This window comes from Cetorhinus maximus, chromosome 22, assembly GCF_964194155.1.
Source record: "Cetorhinus maximus chromosome 22, sCetMax3.hap1.1, whole genome shotgun sequence".
NCBI classification, from domain to species: domain Eukaryota; kingdom Metazoa; phylum Chordata; class Chondrichthyes; order Lamniformes; family Cetorhinidae; genus Cetorhinus; species Cetorhinus maximus.
Genome location: NC_135900.1, coordinates 26,636,980 through 26,657,356, shown reverse-complemented (window position 1 = coordinate 26,657,356; position 20,377 = coordinate 26,636,980). Strand labels below are relative to the sequence as shown.

General features: G+C 44.6%; 1 protein-coding gene across 1 annotated transcript in view; it reads right to left on the bottom strand.

Annotated features, from left to right (window-relative positions):
- The window catches only part of hmga2 (high mobility group AT-hook 2), a 135,987-nt gene that overhangs the window by 10,910 nt on the left and 104,700 nt on the right, over positions 1 to 20,377 (bottom strand). Inside the window, exon 4 of the mRNA XM_078567963.1 lies at positions 14,853 to 14,885. Coding sequence (XP_078424089.1) covers positions 14,853 to 14,885 — 33 coding nt within the window. The remainder of the gene's footprint in view (positions 1 to 14,852; positions 14,886 to 20,377) is intronic.

Below are 20,377 nucleotides of genomic sequence, written 5' to 3'. Positions count from 1 at the left end.
CCCAGGAGAGCAGGGGGAGGGAAGAAAGTTGTACAGAGAAGCCAGCTGAATTCTAAATTGTCCTGTTTCAGAATCAGTTTGTAAAACAGGTTTGTAGAGTTTATTTAGTGCTGGATAATATTATCTGCAGATATTTCATTAGAATGGTGTTCAAGCCGAGAAGTTTAGCACAGCTGACAATCCATTTCAGTACAGGGGGAGTGCTACAATGTCAAAAATGCCATCTTTGGATGGGATATTAAACCTGGGATCCACGTGCCTGTCCAAATGTTAAAAATCCGGACACTATTTGAAGAAAAGTAATAAATAGATGTCCTGGCCAACATTCCTCCCTGAACCAACATTACCAAAAAGCAGACCAACTGGCTATTTACCTCACTGCTGTTTGTGGGACATTATAGTGCACAAAATGGCTGTAAGCTTAACTATATAACTGTGGGCTGAATCTTCTGGAGTTTACTTTTTTTTAAGCTGTTGGGACCATTTTTGAGTCCTGACCTCTGTTATAGCAGCAGCAGCAGTGCGCATCCCGGAGGCATCTCGGATCACTGTCTAACTAAGAGACGGTGAGCAGGCTGCGGAGGTGGGAAGGCGAGTCAACGTGTGAGACTGCAAAGCCGCCCTGCAACCTTCACAGTGCGTGCAGTGAGAGCGCTGCTGGTTCGCATGGGACAGGAAAGGGCTGGGCAGAATGGAAGAGTGGATTGGATGGGAGGTTACAGCCGTCAATTCCTCACGACCAGCACTATCCCTGACTGCAGTCTCCAGGAGACTGGAAGGAAATGGCAAAGACTCTGTCTGAAGAAAATCTCAGGCTTTCCAGTTTGCATCTTAAAGTGGTAGACTTAAATCTATTTCTCAAGGTGTCTGACCTCCCGCCCTGTTCTCCGATGAGCTGCAGGCACAGCAGGGGACCCGTGTGATGCCAGCAAAATCTTAATTACACCAAAAAATTGCTGCTATTTGGTTGCCGATGAGCCTCAATTGGCTTCCTGTTGCCGTCACTGGACTGAAACCACTTCCGGGAAAAGCGAGTGGAGGCGGGAACACAGAGAACTGACAGGGCAGAATTTTTCACTCAGCGTGCGGGTACGCGACCGACATGGTCGAGCTTAACTCAGCACGTGATGACGTCAGGTGAGTGTTCCAAAGTCATTGTGCAATTGTGCGATGTTTCAGTCAGTGGGTGCGCGCTAAACCTGGACGCGCGCCTGCCGACCGCTAAGAGGGCTACTAAGCCCATTTATAGTGCAATTAACTGGGATTTTTCGCTGCCCATCTAACGTTACGGTCGGTGAGTGGGGGAATCAGCCAGGCGGCCTTTGCATTTTTCAGGAAACCTCATCCAAGGGCGGGATGAGGTTTCCAGCATTAAATAAGAAAATAAAAATGTTTGCATAGAATTTTCATGTTGTATATGTTCAGATGACTGTTTCTGATGCGTGGGCATTTTTTGGGGATTTTAAAGTCTGTTTTTAATTGAATTTGAATTTCTCAGCTCCGTGAGGCAGCTCTCTGCCTTCAGGGAGCTTTCATTCCGCGCTCCCCCGCGCCCGCGCTGACTTCAGCACTTGCCCTCCTCCTGCCCCCCACCTTGGCAACGCTGAGCATTTCAGTGTGCCTTTCACGCCAGCTGGCCGTCAATTGTGAAATCGCGGCTGGGGGCCGATCGCGGGCAGTGGGCCGTTTCCTGGCCGCTCCCAAGCCAGCCGATCGCGCCTGCCCACTAACCTCAAAATTCTGGCCATAATGTCTTTCTCCACGATTTTCCTGGACCTCCAGATCCATGGGAAAACTCAGCACTGTGACTGTACCTGAAAAAATTCATTGTATTTGGATGCTTTGAGAAAAGCAATTGGGCACTATACAAATGCAAATTCCCTCAGGTGAAAAATATTAGAAATAAACTTTTCATCAGCCTCACTGTTTTTCTTTATTGTGTGGAGGGGAACAGGGAAAGTGGGTGGGCTTTTATATAAAATCAGACTGTGAATGCTTTCTGAGGCAATTAAAGAAAAAGATTTGCAGTTTTATGGTGTCTTTCATGATCTCAAAGCGCTTTACAACCAATGAAGTACTTTAGAAGTGTAGTCACTGTTCTAATGTATGAAACACAGCAGCCAATCTGTGCACAGCAAGCTCCAACAGACAGCAACAATCATCACCAGACAATCTGTTTTAGTGGTGTGTGTTAAGGATAAAATTGGAAAAAAAAACTCCACTGCACTTCTCCTAAGAATGCCATGGGAACTTTGATCCCAAGAAGGCAGGTGGGGTCTCGGTCTAACATCATTCTCTGGCTCCTGCACTGAAGTGTCAGCCTCGATTATGTGCTCAAGCCTCTGGAACGGAGGTACTCACTGAATAAAGCACTGTTGAGTTAAAAAGCAGTCCTTTAAGCAGCCTCTGCTTAAAGCGTATTTACATGCCAACTTTAATGCAGCACCAAAGCAGTTTCCACTTCACTGTGATGCTATGGGTTGCAGTGTAAACACAGTCACATCAGTATTCAGATTTTCATTATACTAGGAGCTCAAAAGCAGTATGTCTCAAACCCAAAATGCGGGTCTGATACAGCAAGGTAAACACCATTTCAAGCAGTTGGATGTTCCAAACTAACACTGTTCTTCTTGCACAGCTTGGAATATCATGATACTGTGACATCATCTTCATTAAGCTTTGCAATAAGAAACTGAAAACAGACTCCGAGAAGCCTGTGCAAATCAGCCCTCATTACCAGCAGCAAGACTGGAGGGTGACTTGATATCAGGTTGCTGTGTGCAGTCACTGAACAAGTCGATCACCTGATGCAATTTCAGCAACATGAAGCTAATTTCCCTGATTAGGCCAACAACAGTTTAAGAAACATTGGGTTTGATTTTTGACCTTTGAGGTGCCCAACCAGCAGAGAGCAGTGGTCAGTTAGCCTTACCTATCAAAGAAATGCCTGCGATTTTCAGGCAGTGGCCACGATTAAATTGAGCCAGCAAATCGCGGATTTTTAAAATTCATTTACAGGATGTGGGCGTCGCTGGCTAGACCAGCATGTATTGCCCATCCCAAGTTGACCTTGAGAAGGTGGTGGTGAGCTACCTTCTTGAGCCACTGCAGTCCCTGTGGTGTATGTCCGCCCACAGTGCTGTTGGGGGAGGGAGTTCAGGATTTTGACCTAGCGACAGTGAAGGAACGGCTATATATATTTCCAAGTCAGGATGGTGAGTGGCTTGGAGGGGAATTTCCAGGTGGTGGTGTTCCCATGTACCTGCTGCCCTTGTCCTTCTAGATGGAAGTGGTCATGGGTTTGGAAAGTGCTGCCTAAGAAGACTTGGTGAATTCCTGCAGTGCATCTTGCAGATAGTACACACTGCTGCTACTGTGCGTTGGTGGTGGAGGGAATGAATGTTTGTGGAAGGGGTGCCAATCAAGCGGGCTGCTTTGTCCTGGATGATGCCAAGCTTCTTGAGTGTTGTTGGAGCTGCACTCAATCAGGCAAGTGGGGATGTATTCCATCACAATCATGACTTGTGCTTTGTTGATGGTGGACAGGGTTGGGGAGTCAGGAGGTGAGTTACTCGCCAATTTTCCTAGCTTCTAACCTGCTCTTGTAGCCACAGTATTTATATGGCTAGTCCAGTTCAGTTTCTGGTCAATGGTAACCCCCAGGATGTTGATAGTGGGGTATTCGTGATGGTAATGCCATTGAATGTCAAGGGGTGATGGTTAGATTCTTTTTCTTGTTGGAGAGAGTCATTGCCTGGCACTTGTGTGGCACGAATGTTACTTGTCACTTGTCAGCCCAAGCCTGGATATTGTCCAGATCTTGCTGCATTTGGACATGGACTACTTCAGTATCTGAGGAGTCGGAAACGATGCTGAGCATTGTGCAACCATCAGTGCACATCCCCAATCCTGACCTTATGATGGAAGGAAGGTCATTGATGAAGCAGTTTACCCCCGATTCCGACTGACTCCAGTTTTGCTCTGACTCCTTGATGCCACATTCGGTCAAATGCTGCCTTGGTGTCTAGGGCAGTCACTCTCACCTAACCTCTGGGGTTCAGCTCTTTTGTCCATGTTCGAACCAAGGCTGTAATGAGGTCAGGAGCTGAGTGGCCCTGATGGAACCCAAACTGAGAGTAAGCTAAGCAAGTGCTGCTTGATAACATTATTGATGAGCCCATCCATCACTATAATGATGACTGAGAGTAGACTGATGGGGCGGTAATTGGCGGGGTTGAATTTGTCCTGTTTTTTGTGTACAGGACATACCTGGGCAATTTTCCACATTGCCGGGCAGATGCAATTGTTGTAGCTGTACCGGAACAGCTTGGCTAAGGGTGCAGCAAGTTCTGGAGCATAAATCTTCAGTGCTATTGCCGAAATATTGTCAGGGTCCATAGCCTATGCAGTATCCAGTGTCTTCAGCTATTTCTTGGTATCATGTGGAGTGAATCGAATTGGCTGAAGACTGTCATCTGTGGTGCTGGGGACCTCTGGAGCAGGCCAAGATGGATCACCCACTTGGCACTTCTGGCTGAAGATTATTGCAAATACTTCAGCCTTATCTTTTGAACTGATGTGCTGGGCTCCTCCATCATTGAGGATGGGGATATTTGTGGAGCCTCCTCCTCCAGTAACTTGTTTAATTGTCCACCACTATTCACGACTAGATGTGGCAGGACTGCAGACCTTAGATCTGATCTGTTGGTCGTAGAATCGCTTAGCTCTGTCTATCACTTGCTGCTTATGCTGCTTGGCACACAAGTAGTCCTGTGTTATAGCTTCACCAGGTTGACACCTCATTTTTAGGTATGCCTGGTGCTGCTCCTGGCATCTCCTCCTGCACTGTTCATTGAACCAGGGTTGATCCCTTGGCTTGATGGTAATGGTAGAGTGGGGAATATGCCAGGTCATGGGGTTACAGATTGTGGTAGAGTACAAATTTGCTTCTGCTGATGGCCCACAGCACCTCTTGGATGCCCAGTCTTGAGTTGCTGGATCTGTTTGAAATCTATCTTATTTAGCACGGTGGTAGTATCCTCAATGTGAAGGTGGGACTTTGTCTCCACAAGGACTGTGTGGTGGAGTGGGTGCCAAATGGTTGGCTGATATCAGGCAGCCACAGCTGCATCAAGGTAAGGGTGGGCAGGTCATGATCGCAAAGGAGTAGGATCCCAAAGCATCAGCAGCCAAGATTGTTTTTGTTTGGGCTGGAGGAGCAGCAGTGGTTCTCCGGGTCCCTCAAAAACAAAGTTAGCCTCTTTGTCTCCATTGCCTGTGGAAATGGATGGAAGTGTACATATTGCATGTTCCAAATATTTCCAATCTAACATGGTTATCTGGATCCCAGAGCTACCATGTGCGTATTGAAATGGGCCTACAAATTGAAACAGGCAGGTCCTTTGCACATCCAGCCATTGAACCCCCCCCTCTCCCCCGCCTTTCAAAATGGTGTCAGCTGTGCTGTCAGGGTTAACAGGCTGCTAAGACTACTGACACCATTTTGAAACTGTTAACACCAGGCAAACAAGTTAAAATCAACCACATCATTTTTCATTACCATTCTACTCACTAGTATCTTTGTTCAATCCCAATTCTTCTGACACATTGATTCATGACAGCTGGATATGGTACTGAAAACTGTTGGAATTCACCGCCTAATTAAAATAATTCAAACTACTGACCAAAAACATCAGTTCTATGAAGTAAACTGGAACAGCTCTTTCTAAAAATGGAACAGGTTAGCAAATACTTAATGAAAATGAAGGTTCAGAATCAGTTACATAGTCCATGCAAGCCACAAACATTCCTTTGAGATTGGTTATTTTTAGACCCTCAATAGAGGAATTAATTGATTATATTCTCTCACAATGAATGTGAGCAAAGCCCCCAGCATCATATAAACTGTTCAAGGAGCACATAAGTCTCTTCTGTGCATCACCACAATGTCATTTCCCTCAAAAGCAATTCTGAACTGAAGAAATGCTAGAATTGGGAACAGTGAACGCTAATATAGGAATCTCGACTTCCAGACCCAGCTCTTTGGGCCCACTGGAAAGGGAGGGAGAAACTGATGAAAAGCCCCAGGCTATTTACCCACCAGAAAACTCCCAGATCCTTCCGACTGCGATTTTTACTCAGGCTTCTGCAGAGGCAGCTAAGACGTCTGCCCAAATCAGCAAGCCTTTCTTTAAATATGCAAATCCAGGATCTGACGATGACATTGGGCTCTAACTACGATTTTTAACACAGGCCTGAACGGGGGAAGTTGCTGCAGCTTCCCCACCAGGCCGAAGTCGGGGTTGGGCTGTACTGGGAAGGTGAACTGTTTTTCACCCCCAAAACTTTCCTTTGTGCAGCCTGAAGTCTTCCCTCTCCCTCCTCTCTTCTCTGGGGTATAGTTCCCAGGGAACTGGAACTCCTCTCGTACTTCACCTAAGGGAAGGTGTGGGCTCCTGTGCCCAGGAAACCAAATCCCCCACCCTTCCCTTGAGAGGGAGAGAAGGAGGCTCTCTAAGAACTTCCTTCGCCCCTTGCAGCTACATGGTGGCGGGTACCCGATGTTCACCGACGGCATGTTAATGAGGCACACAAGCTAATACAGCGCAGATCTCAACATTTTCCCAGAACATACAATTTCCACTCGCCACATCTGCCACCCCCTGCAACTCCGGTATCCCACCACTCGACAGAACGCCTCCTGGAATTAAAACTGCCCTTGGCATTTAGTATGTTACAGAAAAGAAACTTGTTTCCGAGAATAAAAGGGTGGGGTGTGTGCTACAAGCGTCAGCCTCCAAACTAGGAATAGTTTACATTTTAAAACAGTATCTCTGCCAGGATTCTTCATATATAAATCATGGAAAGTTTCAAAGAATCCTGATTCATTTCCTTCCCTGTTTTTCTGGTTATATTTTGACAGGGAGCAATAATGACATAATTGGGGAAACTGGTTGGGAGCAGCTACTAAGGCAGGCGGTGAGAGGGAGCCAGATAAATGCATACAGTTTGGAATGGTGCATGTAGGAAATCCCAGGGTTATCTCACTGTATCTACAGATGTTAATCCTCACTGCTGGGCTCAATGACATCTCCCGCAAGGCTCTCCAAATGATGTCAGCATGAGGTCACAGTGAAAACAAAAACAACAACACAAAGAGACAGGAAAACAAAAATAAAAGGCAATTCTGTTTTGGACCTGACCCCCCCCTCCCCAGAAAAAAGATGGTCTCTTTTTCACCACATGGCTGCGACCTTTCTTAAAAACAAACACGACCTAATCTTTTGCTTTGAGGTGCTGGCTATCAGTCAGACCCATCCAATAGCAAGTCAAATGTGCCCCAGCTGATGCATGAAAACTGACCACTGACTTGTTGACCTAGATAACCAACAGTCTGCAGCCTCAGCCGTCCCCATGAATGGTACTTATTAAGAAAACCAGACTGACCATATCAAGTTCCAAAACCTCAAGCATAAACCTCATCGATGAACTAAAAAAAAAATTTTGTATTAAATTTTTTTTAAAAACAAGAATCACTGATGGAGGCCAGTACACAAGTGATGAAGTATATCTGATGAATTGAAAAGGAATAGAATTAAGGCAGAAGTTGATGTTGCAGGAACTAAAATAATCTATGAAGGTCTAATTTATCTCTAGCAATCAGCACTGTGGGGTTTTGAAGCAGCCTTTTGAAATTACTTATTTATTGCAGAAATTATTCTGAACAATCTGCCAAACTAAACAGGTATCATCTCTTAACCACCCGTAGCTCGTTATGACCACCAAATACACCATTCACCCATCATTACCAGCTACTACTATTCAAAGTCTTTCCACTCCAGTGCAAAATCCCACATGTTTCAAAGAAGTACTGATGTCTGAAATATAAACCTCACTACTCATATCTCCTAAAATAGTCTTCTGCATTCCCAAGAAAGCATAATTCGTCTTTTCTTTAGCTCCAGTAAAACATGGCATGACTCACACAGAACAAAGTGGGATTACTATTTCTGATGACTCCCCAGTGACCCCTACTGGAAAGTTTGTGTGTGGACGTGGGGTGAGGGCAGAAATTGTACAAGGTTAAGATGACTCTTATGGTCAAACATCTCATTTACTCTCTGGCTCTTTGAAATCTCCTTTGCTCCTACAGGGTGAGCAGGTACTGAACAGCAGTACACCTACCTCGAAAACCATCAGACTCATTGGTGTGACATTTAACAGACAAAACTCAATATTGATTAATTCTCTGATACAATCAGGTTTCTATAAACCTAATAGATTGTTCGCCATGAGATCAGAAGCTTCGCCAGGTCACGATTATCCATTAGTCTCTATGGTGCACAGAAAATTAAGATTATCCTTTGAAAGAAAGTTCCAAGTGCAGCTGATGTTGTTTTAATGAGGTTTTCCTGGGAAATTACCGGGGATGGAAAGGGAGGGAATATTTCAACCCTGCAATGGGCAGTTAAGGTCGCCCATGTTACTCAGCCGCCATTGTCGCTACCGTGTGATAACAGTTTTGTATTTTAATCCGTTCTCCTGAGCAGGCAGTAAGGGCACCCGCCCCAAGCTGGCAGGGTCCTTTTTAAGACATGCCTGATTGCTGGGTGCTGATGACAGCATCATATCACTACTGCAATGTTTACTGGGAGGCCTGAGGGAGAAATGGCAGTGAGCTTTATGTTTGGGGCCAAAAGTGGCCCCAAAAAGGCAAGCATAGTTTATTTTTCAGATTATCCTCTGGACCGCAGAACAAAATCTTAGACCTCCCTTGCCACAATATTGCACCTCCGCTCACAGGGGACACATGGGACACATTGACAGCCGATCCCACGCATGTAACTGCTTGCCATATGGCCTCCAGTGCTTGTGAATATTGCTTTTTAGTATGGTTCCCATGTACTTAGAATTTCAAATAACTCTGCTTTCAGATCCAATCAAGGTTTTTGACTTAAGCAGCAAATTGGAATTTTTAAAAAAAAATGCTACATCGTGCAGGTCACCAGTTTTAAAAGAAATGGGTTAAATTTGTGGCAATGAAAATGGAACGTCAAGAATTATAATTTTGCTCCACTTGTAGGTGTAAAAGCATTTCTTCACCAATCGTCCCTTCTCACTGCTGGCGTTAACAAGTTTTAATTCAAATTAAATGAAAGTCACCATACTCCCAGAGGACCAGAGGCTGCTCTCTTGTCAGAGGCATTACTGGTGGTGATTTTAACCTGAGGGTCATCACACCTCAGGTGAGAGGCAAGGTTGAGAAGGTGGGGCCTTCATGGATGACCTCAGCTGGTATGGGAATTGTACCCACACTGCCGGTGTCACTCTACGTCATAAACCAGCTGTCCAGACAACTGGGCTAACTGACACCCCCCCCACCCTATTAGTTTTAATTTAACTGCTGGTGGGAATGTCAGCAGCTCACTGTTTGCCTATGGGGCGGGAGGATTGTAAGAAAACTGTAAACAACGAAGATACAAATTCAGCCAGGTCATAAACGTGTGCATTGGACAGGAGGCATGGGGAAGCTGAAACACACAGTTTTATATATATATATATACACATAATACAGGCGGAGTGATTCTACAAGCCTATTATCAGCACTGGTCACTCAGCTTGCTTAAATGTACAGGCATCACATTCATGCAGGCAAAGTTTATTCATGTGGTAGCATGTGACAACCAATTATTGTTTGTCAAAAGTAACAGCTTTTGCACATTCCAAAGGCCCCACCCCTGCAAAAAACAATAATAAACTGCAAAAAGCAAAGTAGGGGGTCACTGTTTTAAAATAAGGGGTTGAAGACAGAGATGAGGAGAAAGTTTTTCTCTCAGCAGGTCGTGAGTCTTTGGAACTCCCTTCCTCAAAAGGTGGTGGAAGCAGAGCCTTTGAATATTTTTAAGGCAGAGATAGATGGATTCTTGATAAACAAGGGGACTAAAAGGTTATTGTGCGAGGGTGGGAGATTACAATCAGATCAGCAATGATCTTATTGAATGGCAGAGCAGGCTTGAGGGGCCGAGTGGCCTATACTCCTGCTTGTAAGGTGATTTCCAAAAGAGGCAAAGGAAACCTGAGGGAAAACTTTTTGTCGCAGTGAGTGGCTATGACCTGGAACTCACTGTCTGAAAGGCAGATTCAATCGAAGCTTTCAAAAGGAAATTAGATAAGTACATGAGAGGAAGAAAATTACAGGGCCACAGGGAAAGGGCAGGGAAGTGGGACCAGCTGGATTGCTCTTGCAGAGAGCTGACATGGACTCAAAGGGCTGAATGGCCTCCTGTGCTGTAACCATTCTAAGGAAAGCAAGATTAAAAGGGTCAGTAATAATCATTAAAAAACAACTTCAAATTTAAATAATTTATTTATGTGCGCAAATGAAACCGTTTATGGAAACAGTTCACTTGTTCCTATATCAGTTTCCGGTTTCTTTGTGCATATGATGCTGAAAAACAGAATAAAAACGCAGGAAACCTGAAGTGCCATTTAAACGTAAAGCACGCTGAGGATTTGGGACCATGAAGCATCTACACAATCTCTCGAAATCTAGTAAACGTGCAAAGTCTAGGGAAAATCAAGTGTAAACCTAAACTTTTTGGTAGTGTTAAATGAGAAAAAAAATCAAGCTTCTAGTCTGTAAGCTGAGTACACACATTACTGGACTTGAACATGAAGTTGGCAAGCATGGTAGGTGTAACCATGGTTAGGTCCTTCGACAACATGAAGATAGATGTTCTGTAGCTGATAAGAACAACAAGACTTGGAACAACTGTTTCTGGAGGGAGTTACCTTGAGGCTAGGTAGGAGAACAAAGCTCATATTTCCGGGGCTCAATGCTTACCAGGAAGAGGTTGCAAAAAAGGCAAGTGGCTGCTGTTGCAATTGTGCACTTCCAACTGTTGAAAACACTATTCAGTGGAGTGTAGCAGTGCAGTCATATAATTTTACTGTGAGTTGTGCTGCTCACTATACCATGCAGGAGCTCCTGGTACCTGTAGCCAAGGCTCAAACCTGCGACTGTCAGTTGTCTAACGATCAATGAGTCACTATGCTCCTTGGGAGGAGGAGAAGAGGTAAGAATTGAATAACCCATTTCTGGAGATAGAAACAAAGACGTCTACAGATGATGCCATTTTTGAGAGATAGGAGGGGCCAGGGAGTGGGTTTCAAACAATAGGAGACAGACTAATGTAACAAGGGATCCAGAAGAATTTGGAAGATTGGCTAATGAGTAGCAAACGACATTTAATGTGGTCAAATGCAAGATTGAGAGTGGGGAACGGAAATAAATTGTGGGAGCATTAACAATGGCTCTAGGCTGCAGGATACCACAGATGTGATCTGGGAGTGTTGGTGGATAACTTGTTGAATCTAGCTGCACTCAGTGCAGCAGCAGAAAAAAAGCCAAGATGACCAGACCTTGGGGTGTATAGCTGATGGGAACAATTACAAATTCTAGTTAGCAACGAGTGTGCACAAGCAACCAGAATGGCCACAGATGAAGTACTGTGCACACTGGAGGAAATGCAAAAAACAGAACCAAGACGATATTTAATACATTTAAGTCATGGAGGGGAGTCTGAGATTGTTAAGCCTGAAGATTTGGTGGAGCTACTATTCACAATTTTTAAAAGAATAAATAAATAGATCCCCAATCTGTTCAAGATTTCCACAAACTCCAGAATCAAGGACATAGGAACATGAGGCAGAATCGTCCCAGATTTACACTAAGTGTGGTAGCCGGCGCTAAAAAGGGTGTTTTACCCGCCAGCCGCAGTGGCGGCTTTTCACACCATATCGTCCCAATCCGGACTCATTAATAATGCATTCCCGGGAAACACGCTGTTTCGATGGCAGGCGGGCTCTCATTCGCCCGCCTTGCCATCGCCTCGCCACTTCATCACGCTGGGTGCCATATTTAAAGTGCAGCCATGCGAACACCTCTCACTGCAGCAAAGAGGACATGGCCCCAAAAGGCAAGACAAAAGGCTCCCTGGTTTAATGACGTATCCCTGGAATGACTTTTGGATGCCGTGGAGGTCCGCTGTATGTCCTCTCCCTCCGTTCTGGCCGCAGGAGGGGCAGCAATCTCACCACTCTGGCTTGGTACGCGAAGGCAGTGCTGATCAGTGCCAATGCTGTACAGAAGAGGTTGTCCATCCAGTGCAGAAAGAGGATGAATGATCTAATCCGTGACGCTGCGTAAGGCAACCATCTCATCACTCTAAACTCACATACTCAAGCCCATCACACATTCACTGGCATCTGACTCACTGCCAGCTCGAGGGACATCCCCACTCACTCAATCCTCACCATCTTAAGGCCACTTGCACAGATCAACATGTGCTTCCGCACACGCACTGGGTTATCCCCCTTCCCTGGTACAACCCTCGCCCTGCAGCTTCTTCCCTTGCCTGAGGCCACTTCTCTTCCTTCCCCAAACAAGCCCTAGCCCTGCAGCCATTGAAAAGCCACCTCCACCTGATCTGGTAGGTAGACACCTGCCCGTGAGTCTCCCTAAAAGTGATGTGGTGCTATCTGCGAAGCCTGGCGCTGATGACCGCGAGTGCTGCCCGAAACAAGGTAGGCAAATAAGTCTCAAGTAACATGCAGCCCACCAGATGCATGTCGCTTATGCACAGTTGTGAATCACGCTGACGTGCCTGGATGATCCAGTGGTGGGGGGGGGAGGGATTCCAGCGAGCTAGGCTTACAATGATATGCAGATGTATTACAATGAAGTTCCCGACATCCGACGGCAGGAAAAGCTTCCCACCATTGACAGGCGGAGCGGATGATCGCAAACTGCTTTCACGACGTTGTGCAACCGATTTTTGGCCTTCTCAGCATATTGTCCGCTCATGCCGCCAAACATGCCCGCCACCAATGGGCATGGAAAACTTATGGCATTACAGGAGGCTATTCAGTCTATTGTTTCTGTGCTGGCCAGCCTAAACTCACTTTCCAGCTCTTGATCGGTAGTTCTGTGGGTTACAGCATTTCAAGCGCACATCCAAGCATTTTTTAAATTCAGTGAGGGATTCTGCCTTTATCACCCTTTCAGACAGTGACTTTGAGACACCCCCACCCTCTGTGACATTATTCTAATCCTTCTACCAATTACTTTAAATCTATGACTCTCTCTGCTAAGGGAAACAGGTCCTTCCTATCCACTCTATCTAGGCCCCACATAATTTTATATGGGCTCAAGCTTAACCTGCTTCGACTAGATCAGATTTAAAAGATGCCAAAATGTGGAATGGACCGCCCAGGGAACCAGATAATGTGGGGAAATTGCATACATATTTGAGAGGGACTGAGAGACATTAGTATTTGGGACTTGTCAGATGGACTACAAAGTCTTTTTTGACCTTGTATATAAGTAAATAGGATTCTGGCACACTTTTGATATTTGACCAGCCACTCTGACTCACTAATGCACTCTGGAGAGTGGTAGAGCTGTCACCGGGGGCTTATAATTCTTCCCATTTAATTCAGATACCTTCGCAAGCCAGTGCCCAAATGAGTAGCGTGATCTCTGCTTGTCAAGCCAGGGGAAAGATCACTAGTGCTCTAGCAAATTGTGTTCCTACAGGGAGTGTATACGCACTCTGCATTGCGCAAACGGAAAATCTATTCTGCGGAGACTCTTGGATGAGGTGATGGGATTTCCATGTGTCAAGTTGACTAAACAAAACTCACAAAGATTATGAATCAGTGCTAAAAATGCTAATATTCAGCACCCCTAATTGTTCAGTTGGCAAAATCAGATACTTGCTTCAGTGCCACATATCTAGGTCGGAGGAAGAGGCCAGGGTCTCTGCTATCGAATACTGTCCAGTCATCCTTGCTAGAGAGTGCATGTGTGGCTCCCGGGCATGAACGAGGTCAGGATTGACTGAGAGGCTCAGTAATTGAACAGTTTGCCAGTACAATAGCAACAGTAACCTCCGAATGTGGGCGGGGTGAGGGGGGTGGTGGGAGGAAGGGAAAAGAAACAATGATATTTCACCAAGTGTATTAAATAACCCCTAAAACACAAAAAGTTGTACATATGTTTGCTGATATTACTAATAGTTAATACTGGCAAAAATGTCCCATTTAAAAAGAAGAGAGAAGTCCTCAATATGGCAGACAAATGCTGGGAGTCTATGGAGGGTTAACCGGAATTGCCGGTGCTATAATATCTCCCATAGCTTATAGCTAAGAAATTGTAGTAATGCTGATGCTTTGAAATTAATGCAGACATTATGCTGCTCAAGTCCTGTGTGCTTTCGACATCGATACTCAACTGAACATTGTGTTTCTTTAGAAGCTGGACATGTTAGCTTTGGCTTCCTGACTTTCCAGTCATTTGGATTATCTTCACTGCACCAACAAGAATGTGAACCTCAGACATTTCTAATTGTGAATCAACTTCTCTCTTTCCAGTTACCAAATCTTCCTATGTAAGAAGAGGTTAGCTGAAGTAAAAAGGCCATGTGTACGTAACCTCCAGAAACCCCAAAGTCTACTACAAGATCAGAAGTTTTTAAACTGATCCAGACTACCACATGGTAAAGACATCTGTTAGGATACAGTAAAGGAAACAGATGGAAAAGGAAGAGATTCCTCAGAATGTAGTGTAAGATTTACATTATCCTCCATGAACTTCCATGTAGTCCCCATGTTTATACAATTTATCACTATTTCCTCAGACAGCTGAGATTAGGAAGCCCACATGAGCTCATGTCCTTGTTATTAACTCCAACTTTGAAAGCAGTCCAGGCTCTCCACCTCCCTATTCCCGATATCTCTTCGCTTAAACCCTTATTCTAAAGTGCTCATACTACAATAAAAGTCCACACTACCTGAGCAGGCTTCTTCTGGACCTCTTGCTGTGGCTGAAAAAAAAAACAAACTACAGTTAGATTCCATCAAGTATTCATGCTGTTTTTCAGTCTCCTTAATTGTAAGCATACCAGCATGTCAAGTACAACATAATGCGGAACACTCTTCACTTGATTTTCACACAATAAACCACGGCTGCCTTTCTTTCAAAAGCACGTTCCTCCATACCTCTCATTTCTTGCTAACCTATAGGCAAATACCTGTATATCCCTTCAAATCAGAAGAAAATGTTATACTAAGAAAAAAGGCTTTGGTTGCGCAGTCTGAATTCATTTGACTTCTGCATGCCGTGGCTAAAAGAAACGCTCTGAGAGAGCTGCCAGCTCACTGACTTTTTTTTCCATGAATTAGGTCCTGACAGTTCAATGAGGGGAAAGACAATGTCTGAATCAAGGCCAGCGCTGGCTCCGAGCCCAGTATGTGTCAAACTAATTTTACCAGCTGCCCTCCAAAAAGCACTCAATCCTCCCATAATCTCAACAAATGGACCATCGGTGACTGCAGAGACAGAAAAAGGCGGGGGCTGGGGTTCGTTATTGCTTATTCCCAACCCTTCTCACCCCAGCATCAAGCAAACTCCTGGCCAGGCCCCGCCATCTGATTTTTATGAATGGCTTCAGGAAAACAGATTGAGTGTGATATATTTCTAATTGTCATTCATGAAAAAAGGCAGGATTTACACATTGCTCAGAAAGCTGGTAACAATTGAAGTCGCAGACCTTATTAACAAGTGCCTCAGGTTGTAGTCAGAGTTATTGGCTTTTTGGGTTCTTCCGAAAGATTTAACCCTTTAAATACTTACGTTTCCTTGCATCAAAAGGAACAAGATTTGCGCAGACAACACCCCCTGGTCATTCTGTATTGTTAAAATATACTGCTTAATACTGTGTGAGACCAAGAATCAAAATGCACGTTGTACTAATTTATATCAAAAACAAATGCTATGCTCAAAACTATTTGAACAGTGCTGTCATGTTACAGACAGCGCAAGCACAGAGGATGAAATACAACACCACACAGTGATAGCTGTATTGTTGCTTCAATGAAATTGAGGCAAAGTCTTGGAAGCTCTTCAAATCATACTTAACAGAAAAGGAATTTTCTGTCAGTACAAAATGACCTCAAGGCCAAACCCTGTGTAGTTAGGATTTCTTTAAAATGCCGCATGTTTTGTTCTCGACACTCTCCAACTTTATTATTCTAATTAATTTGCAAGAAAACTTCCCATGTCCCCAGACCTGGAACCAGCAACAGTGCAACAAGTGGTGGGTATACAGCCCGAGGCTGTCTTTTGTTAACTGCTTGGCATCCCACTGGAACAGCCACTGGGCTCACTAAGTTTCAATCTATTGTATGAATGGGCCTCCACATATTCTAGACTTGAAATGAGACACCTTTTCAATTCAATGGAATCCTGAATTAAAATGTTCAATTTAAGTAAGGGGAGAAAGGAGAAAAAAAACTTTCGAAAAAATATACGAGAAACAACAGATTGGAGAAATCCATTATGTTGCTACAGACAAAAGCGTTGCCTGTTAAACCATTCCAACCTTTTGTGTGTTGTCCCTATGTAGTACAGCACTTGTACCAAATGATTGGTAAGTATAGTACAGCACAGTGCAATCATTCCTCGTTATAAACCAGTGTCTCCTCTATATAAACATTTTCGGTGGTGGTGTTTCTTTGGAGGGCTAAAACAGTGGCAGAGTTTCCTGCTCTTCTTTGCAAATAGTGCCATAAGGTCTTTAAAATACACCTGTACAACCAAAAAGGGTTCAGCATGTCATCTGAAGGATGTCATCTTTACAATGCAGCACTGCCTTAGAACCGTGCTGGAATGCCAATCTAGATTAAGCACTGAAGTCCTGGTGTGGGAAAAGTAAAGAAAGGCATGTATTTATATAGCGTCTTTCATGACCACAAGATGTCCCAAAGTACTTTACAGCTAATGAAGGTACATTTGAACTGATGTCACTGTTGTAATGTAGGAAACGCGGCAGCCAATTTGCAAACAGCAAGCTCCACAAACAGCAATGTGATAATGACCAGATAATCTATTTGTGATAAAAGCAAAACACTGCGGATGCTGGAAATCTGAAACAAAAACAAAAATACCTGGAAAAACTCAGCAGGTCTGACAGCATCTGCGGAGAGGAATACAGTTAACGTTTCGAATCCGTATGACTTGTATTTGTGATATTGTGCAACTGAGCCACAGCTGACACAAGGGTGAAACCTGTAACTTTTTAAGCCCTTAGGCAAGGTGCTACCAACTGAGCTATGGAGATATTTTTTCCCTGTATATGAACTTTTAATAGATAATCCCATTCAGAAAGTTATATTTTTGAATAACTAAACAATTACATATACATACTCTTTCCAAACGGTTCAACTTTCCACAGTTTCTTTCCAATCTTTGCCCATCAATGCTGCACCCCACTGTCGCCATTAGGAACCCTTCTGTCTGATTACTTTTGTTTCCTCGTCAGAGATAACAAAGCCTTCACTCGACACCTCACTGCATGGCGCAGCTCAAACTGGGTGCATGGCATATGAGATTTTAAACATGCCTTCATTCTGATTTTGTGGCATATGTGTTAGCCTAAGTATTAACTGTCGCCATGCTACTCCTCATCTTTTCAGCCAGGGGGTTCCTCTGTGCATTGTTACATCACAAACACATTATTTATAAACTTGCCAGTGCTTGGTGTCTCGAGATTGACACCAGCAGTGGTAAAGTTTGCTAGGATTGCATTTTTGTGCGCCCCCTCCCTCCCCACCTGCAGAGTTCCTCCCTCCTTCCTCCCTTAAATGATCAGTGTATTTGATCTGTTACTCTGCACCACTTGTACAGTAATGTTTGAATGTTGCATACTTTACAAGTCTGAACATAAGTAATAGAATTCCAGTTATAAAGTTAAAAACTCCCCTGGCCATGAAAGATGAAAAGAACACCTTAATCGCTGCGTGCAAATCAAAATAGTGGCAATTTTCATCCAGACTCCAACTAAGTCAAAGCCACTGTCTAAATTACAAAGTAGGAATTCTACCAATGCAAAACTCAGAAGATGATGTTTCCCTTCATCTTTGAAATTAAGTTTAGGTCAGTTGATTCAGAATGTAAATACATTACAACATCCATTAAATATCATACCCAGAAGTTGGAGGCTTCTACACAACTTACGCTCAATTCTTTACAGTCAGAACGATAAATACGTTATTCTTTATTTACTGGAAATTTGTAAAAAGTGATGAGAAGGTGTTGCCTAAATCACAGTATTATAGTAACTGATTTAACTTTGATCAGCTCCCTCAGTATGGATCTGAAAGATCATGCATCAGAAACTTCGTCTATGAATCCTGCTGAGGCATTTCCCCCCATTCGGGCTGCTCTTAAATTGAACACTATATATAATAAATAGAAAATAAAATATACAAACTTATACTGGTCAAAATATCATTCCCTCTTCCCTATTTTATTAATCCACAGCAACAGCTCAAGGTAGATGTCGAAAAAAGCCTTTAAAAATTGATGGAACATTTGAATAGTAAGGAGCAAGCTGAACAAATTAGGTGATTTGATTGTTACATTTGGTGCTAAAATAGCTTTATTCGCAAAAGATTTAAATCCAACACTCGTCCTGTGCTATTTTTCACACACAATCTCTAAACAATTGCCAATGAGATTAAACCCAATTCAGGGGAACTGACACATTTGAGGCATTACTTCATTTGGATGAGTGTAGATTTTTACATCATTACACCCAGATGAAATGCCAACCCATTCTTTAAAAGTTATTTCCTGTGGTGCTTCTGCCCACTATAACCACTCCTGCCACACGCTCCCATTTTGTTTTCTTTTATTTATGTCTTTTGCAGATAAGTGGATTTGATTTTTTTTTTTTTTTTTTTTTGTAAAAATATACTTTATTCATAAAAATCTTCAATCACATTCAAAACCATTTCAAAAACAACATTACAAGGGTACAATCCAGGTTAAACTTTTACAAAATGTATCACCAGGTGCATCAGTACAAACAATATTACAATCATTTACAGCCTTTCATTTTGATCTGTACAGCCCGAGGGGCTCTAAACAGTTCCCAGTCTCTCGGTGCGCTGTGGTAGAAAGGTCTTAGACAGCGACCCTTCCCCATTGCGCCTTTGCGGCAGCTGCCCCAAGCTTTAGTGCGTCCCTCAGCACGTAGTCCTGGACTTTGGATTGTGCCAGTCCGCAACAATCGGTCGGGGACAACTCTTTGTGCTGGAAGACCAACAAGTTTCGGGCAGACCAAAGCGCGTCTTTCACCGAGTTGATGATCCTCCAGCTGCAGTTGATGTTTGTCTCGGTGTGTGTCCCTGGGAACAGCCCGTAGAGCACAGAGTCCTGTGTCACAGAACTGCTCGGGATGAACCTCGACAGCAACCACTGCATCTCTCTCCAGACTTTCTTTGCAAAGGCGCAATCCACAAGGAGGTGAACAACGGTCTCTTCCCCACCACAGCCACCTCGAGGGCATCGTGCAGAGGGGGTGAGACTCCTGGCGTGTAGGAAGGATCTGACGGGGAGGGCCTTTCTCACCACCAGCCAAGCTACGTCTTGGTGCTTGTTGGAAAGTTCTGGCGATGAGGCATTCTGCCAAATGACTTTAACAGTCTGCTCGGGGAACCATCCCACAGGGTCCACCCTCTCCTTATCCCTCAGGGCCTCTAGGACGTTACGTGCTGACCACTGCCTGATGGACTTGTGGTCAAAGGTGTTTTTCTGCATAAATTTTTCCACCAGGGACAGGTGGTACGGCACGGTCCAACTACTTGGAGCGTTCCGCGGCAGCGTGGCCAGACCCATCCTTCGCAACACCGGGGACAGGTAGAACCTCAGCACGTAGTGACACTTGGTGTTTGCGTACTGAGGGTCTACGCACCGCTTGATGCAGCCGCACACAAAGGTGGCCATCAGTATGAGGGCGATGTTGGGCACGTTTTTTCCCCCTTTATCTAGAGGCTTGTACATCGCGTCCCTGCAGACACGATCCATTTTCGACCTCCAGATAAAGCGGAAGATGGCTCGAGTGATCGCCATCGCGCAGGAGTGTGGAATGGGCCAGACCTGCGCCACGTACAGCAACAGCGAGAGTACCTCACACCTGATGACCAGGTTCTTACCCGCAATGGAGAGGGAGCGTCGCTCCCACATGCCCAGTTTCCTTTTCACCATAGCCACTCGCTCCTTCCAGTTTCTAACGCATGCCCCGGTCCCTCCGAACCATATCCCCAGCACCTTCAGGCCGTCAGCCCTGACAGTGAAGGGGACAAAGGATCGGTCAGCCCACTTCCCAAAGAACATGGCCTCGCTCTTCCCACGATTTACCTTGGCTCCCGAGGCCAGTTCGAACTGGTCGCAGACGTGCATCAGTCTGCGCACCGACAGCGGATCCGAGCAGAAGACGGCGACGTCGTCCATGTACAGGGAGGCTTTTACCTG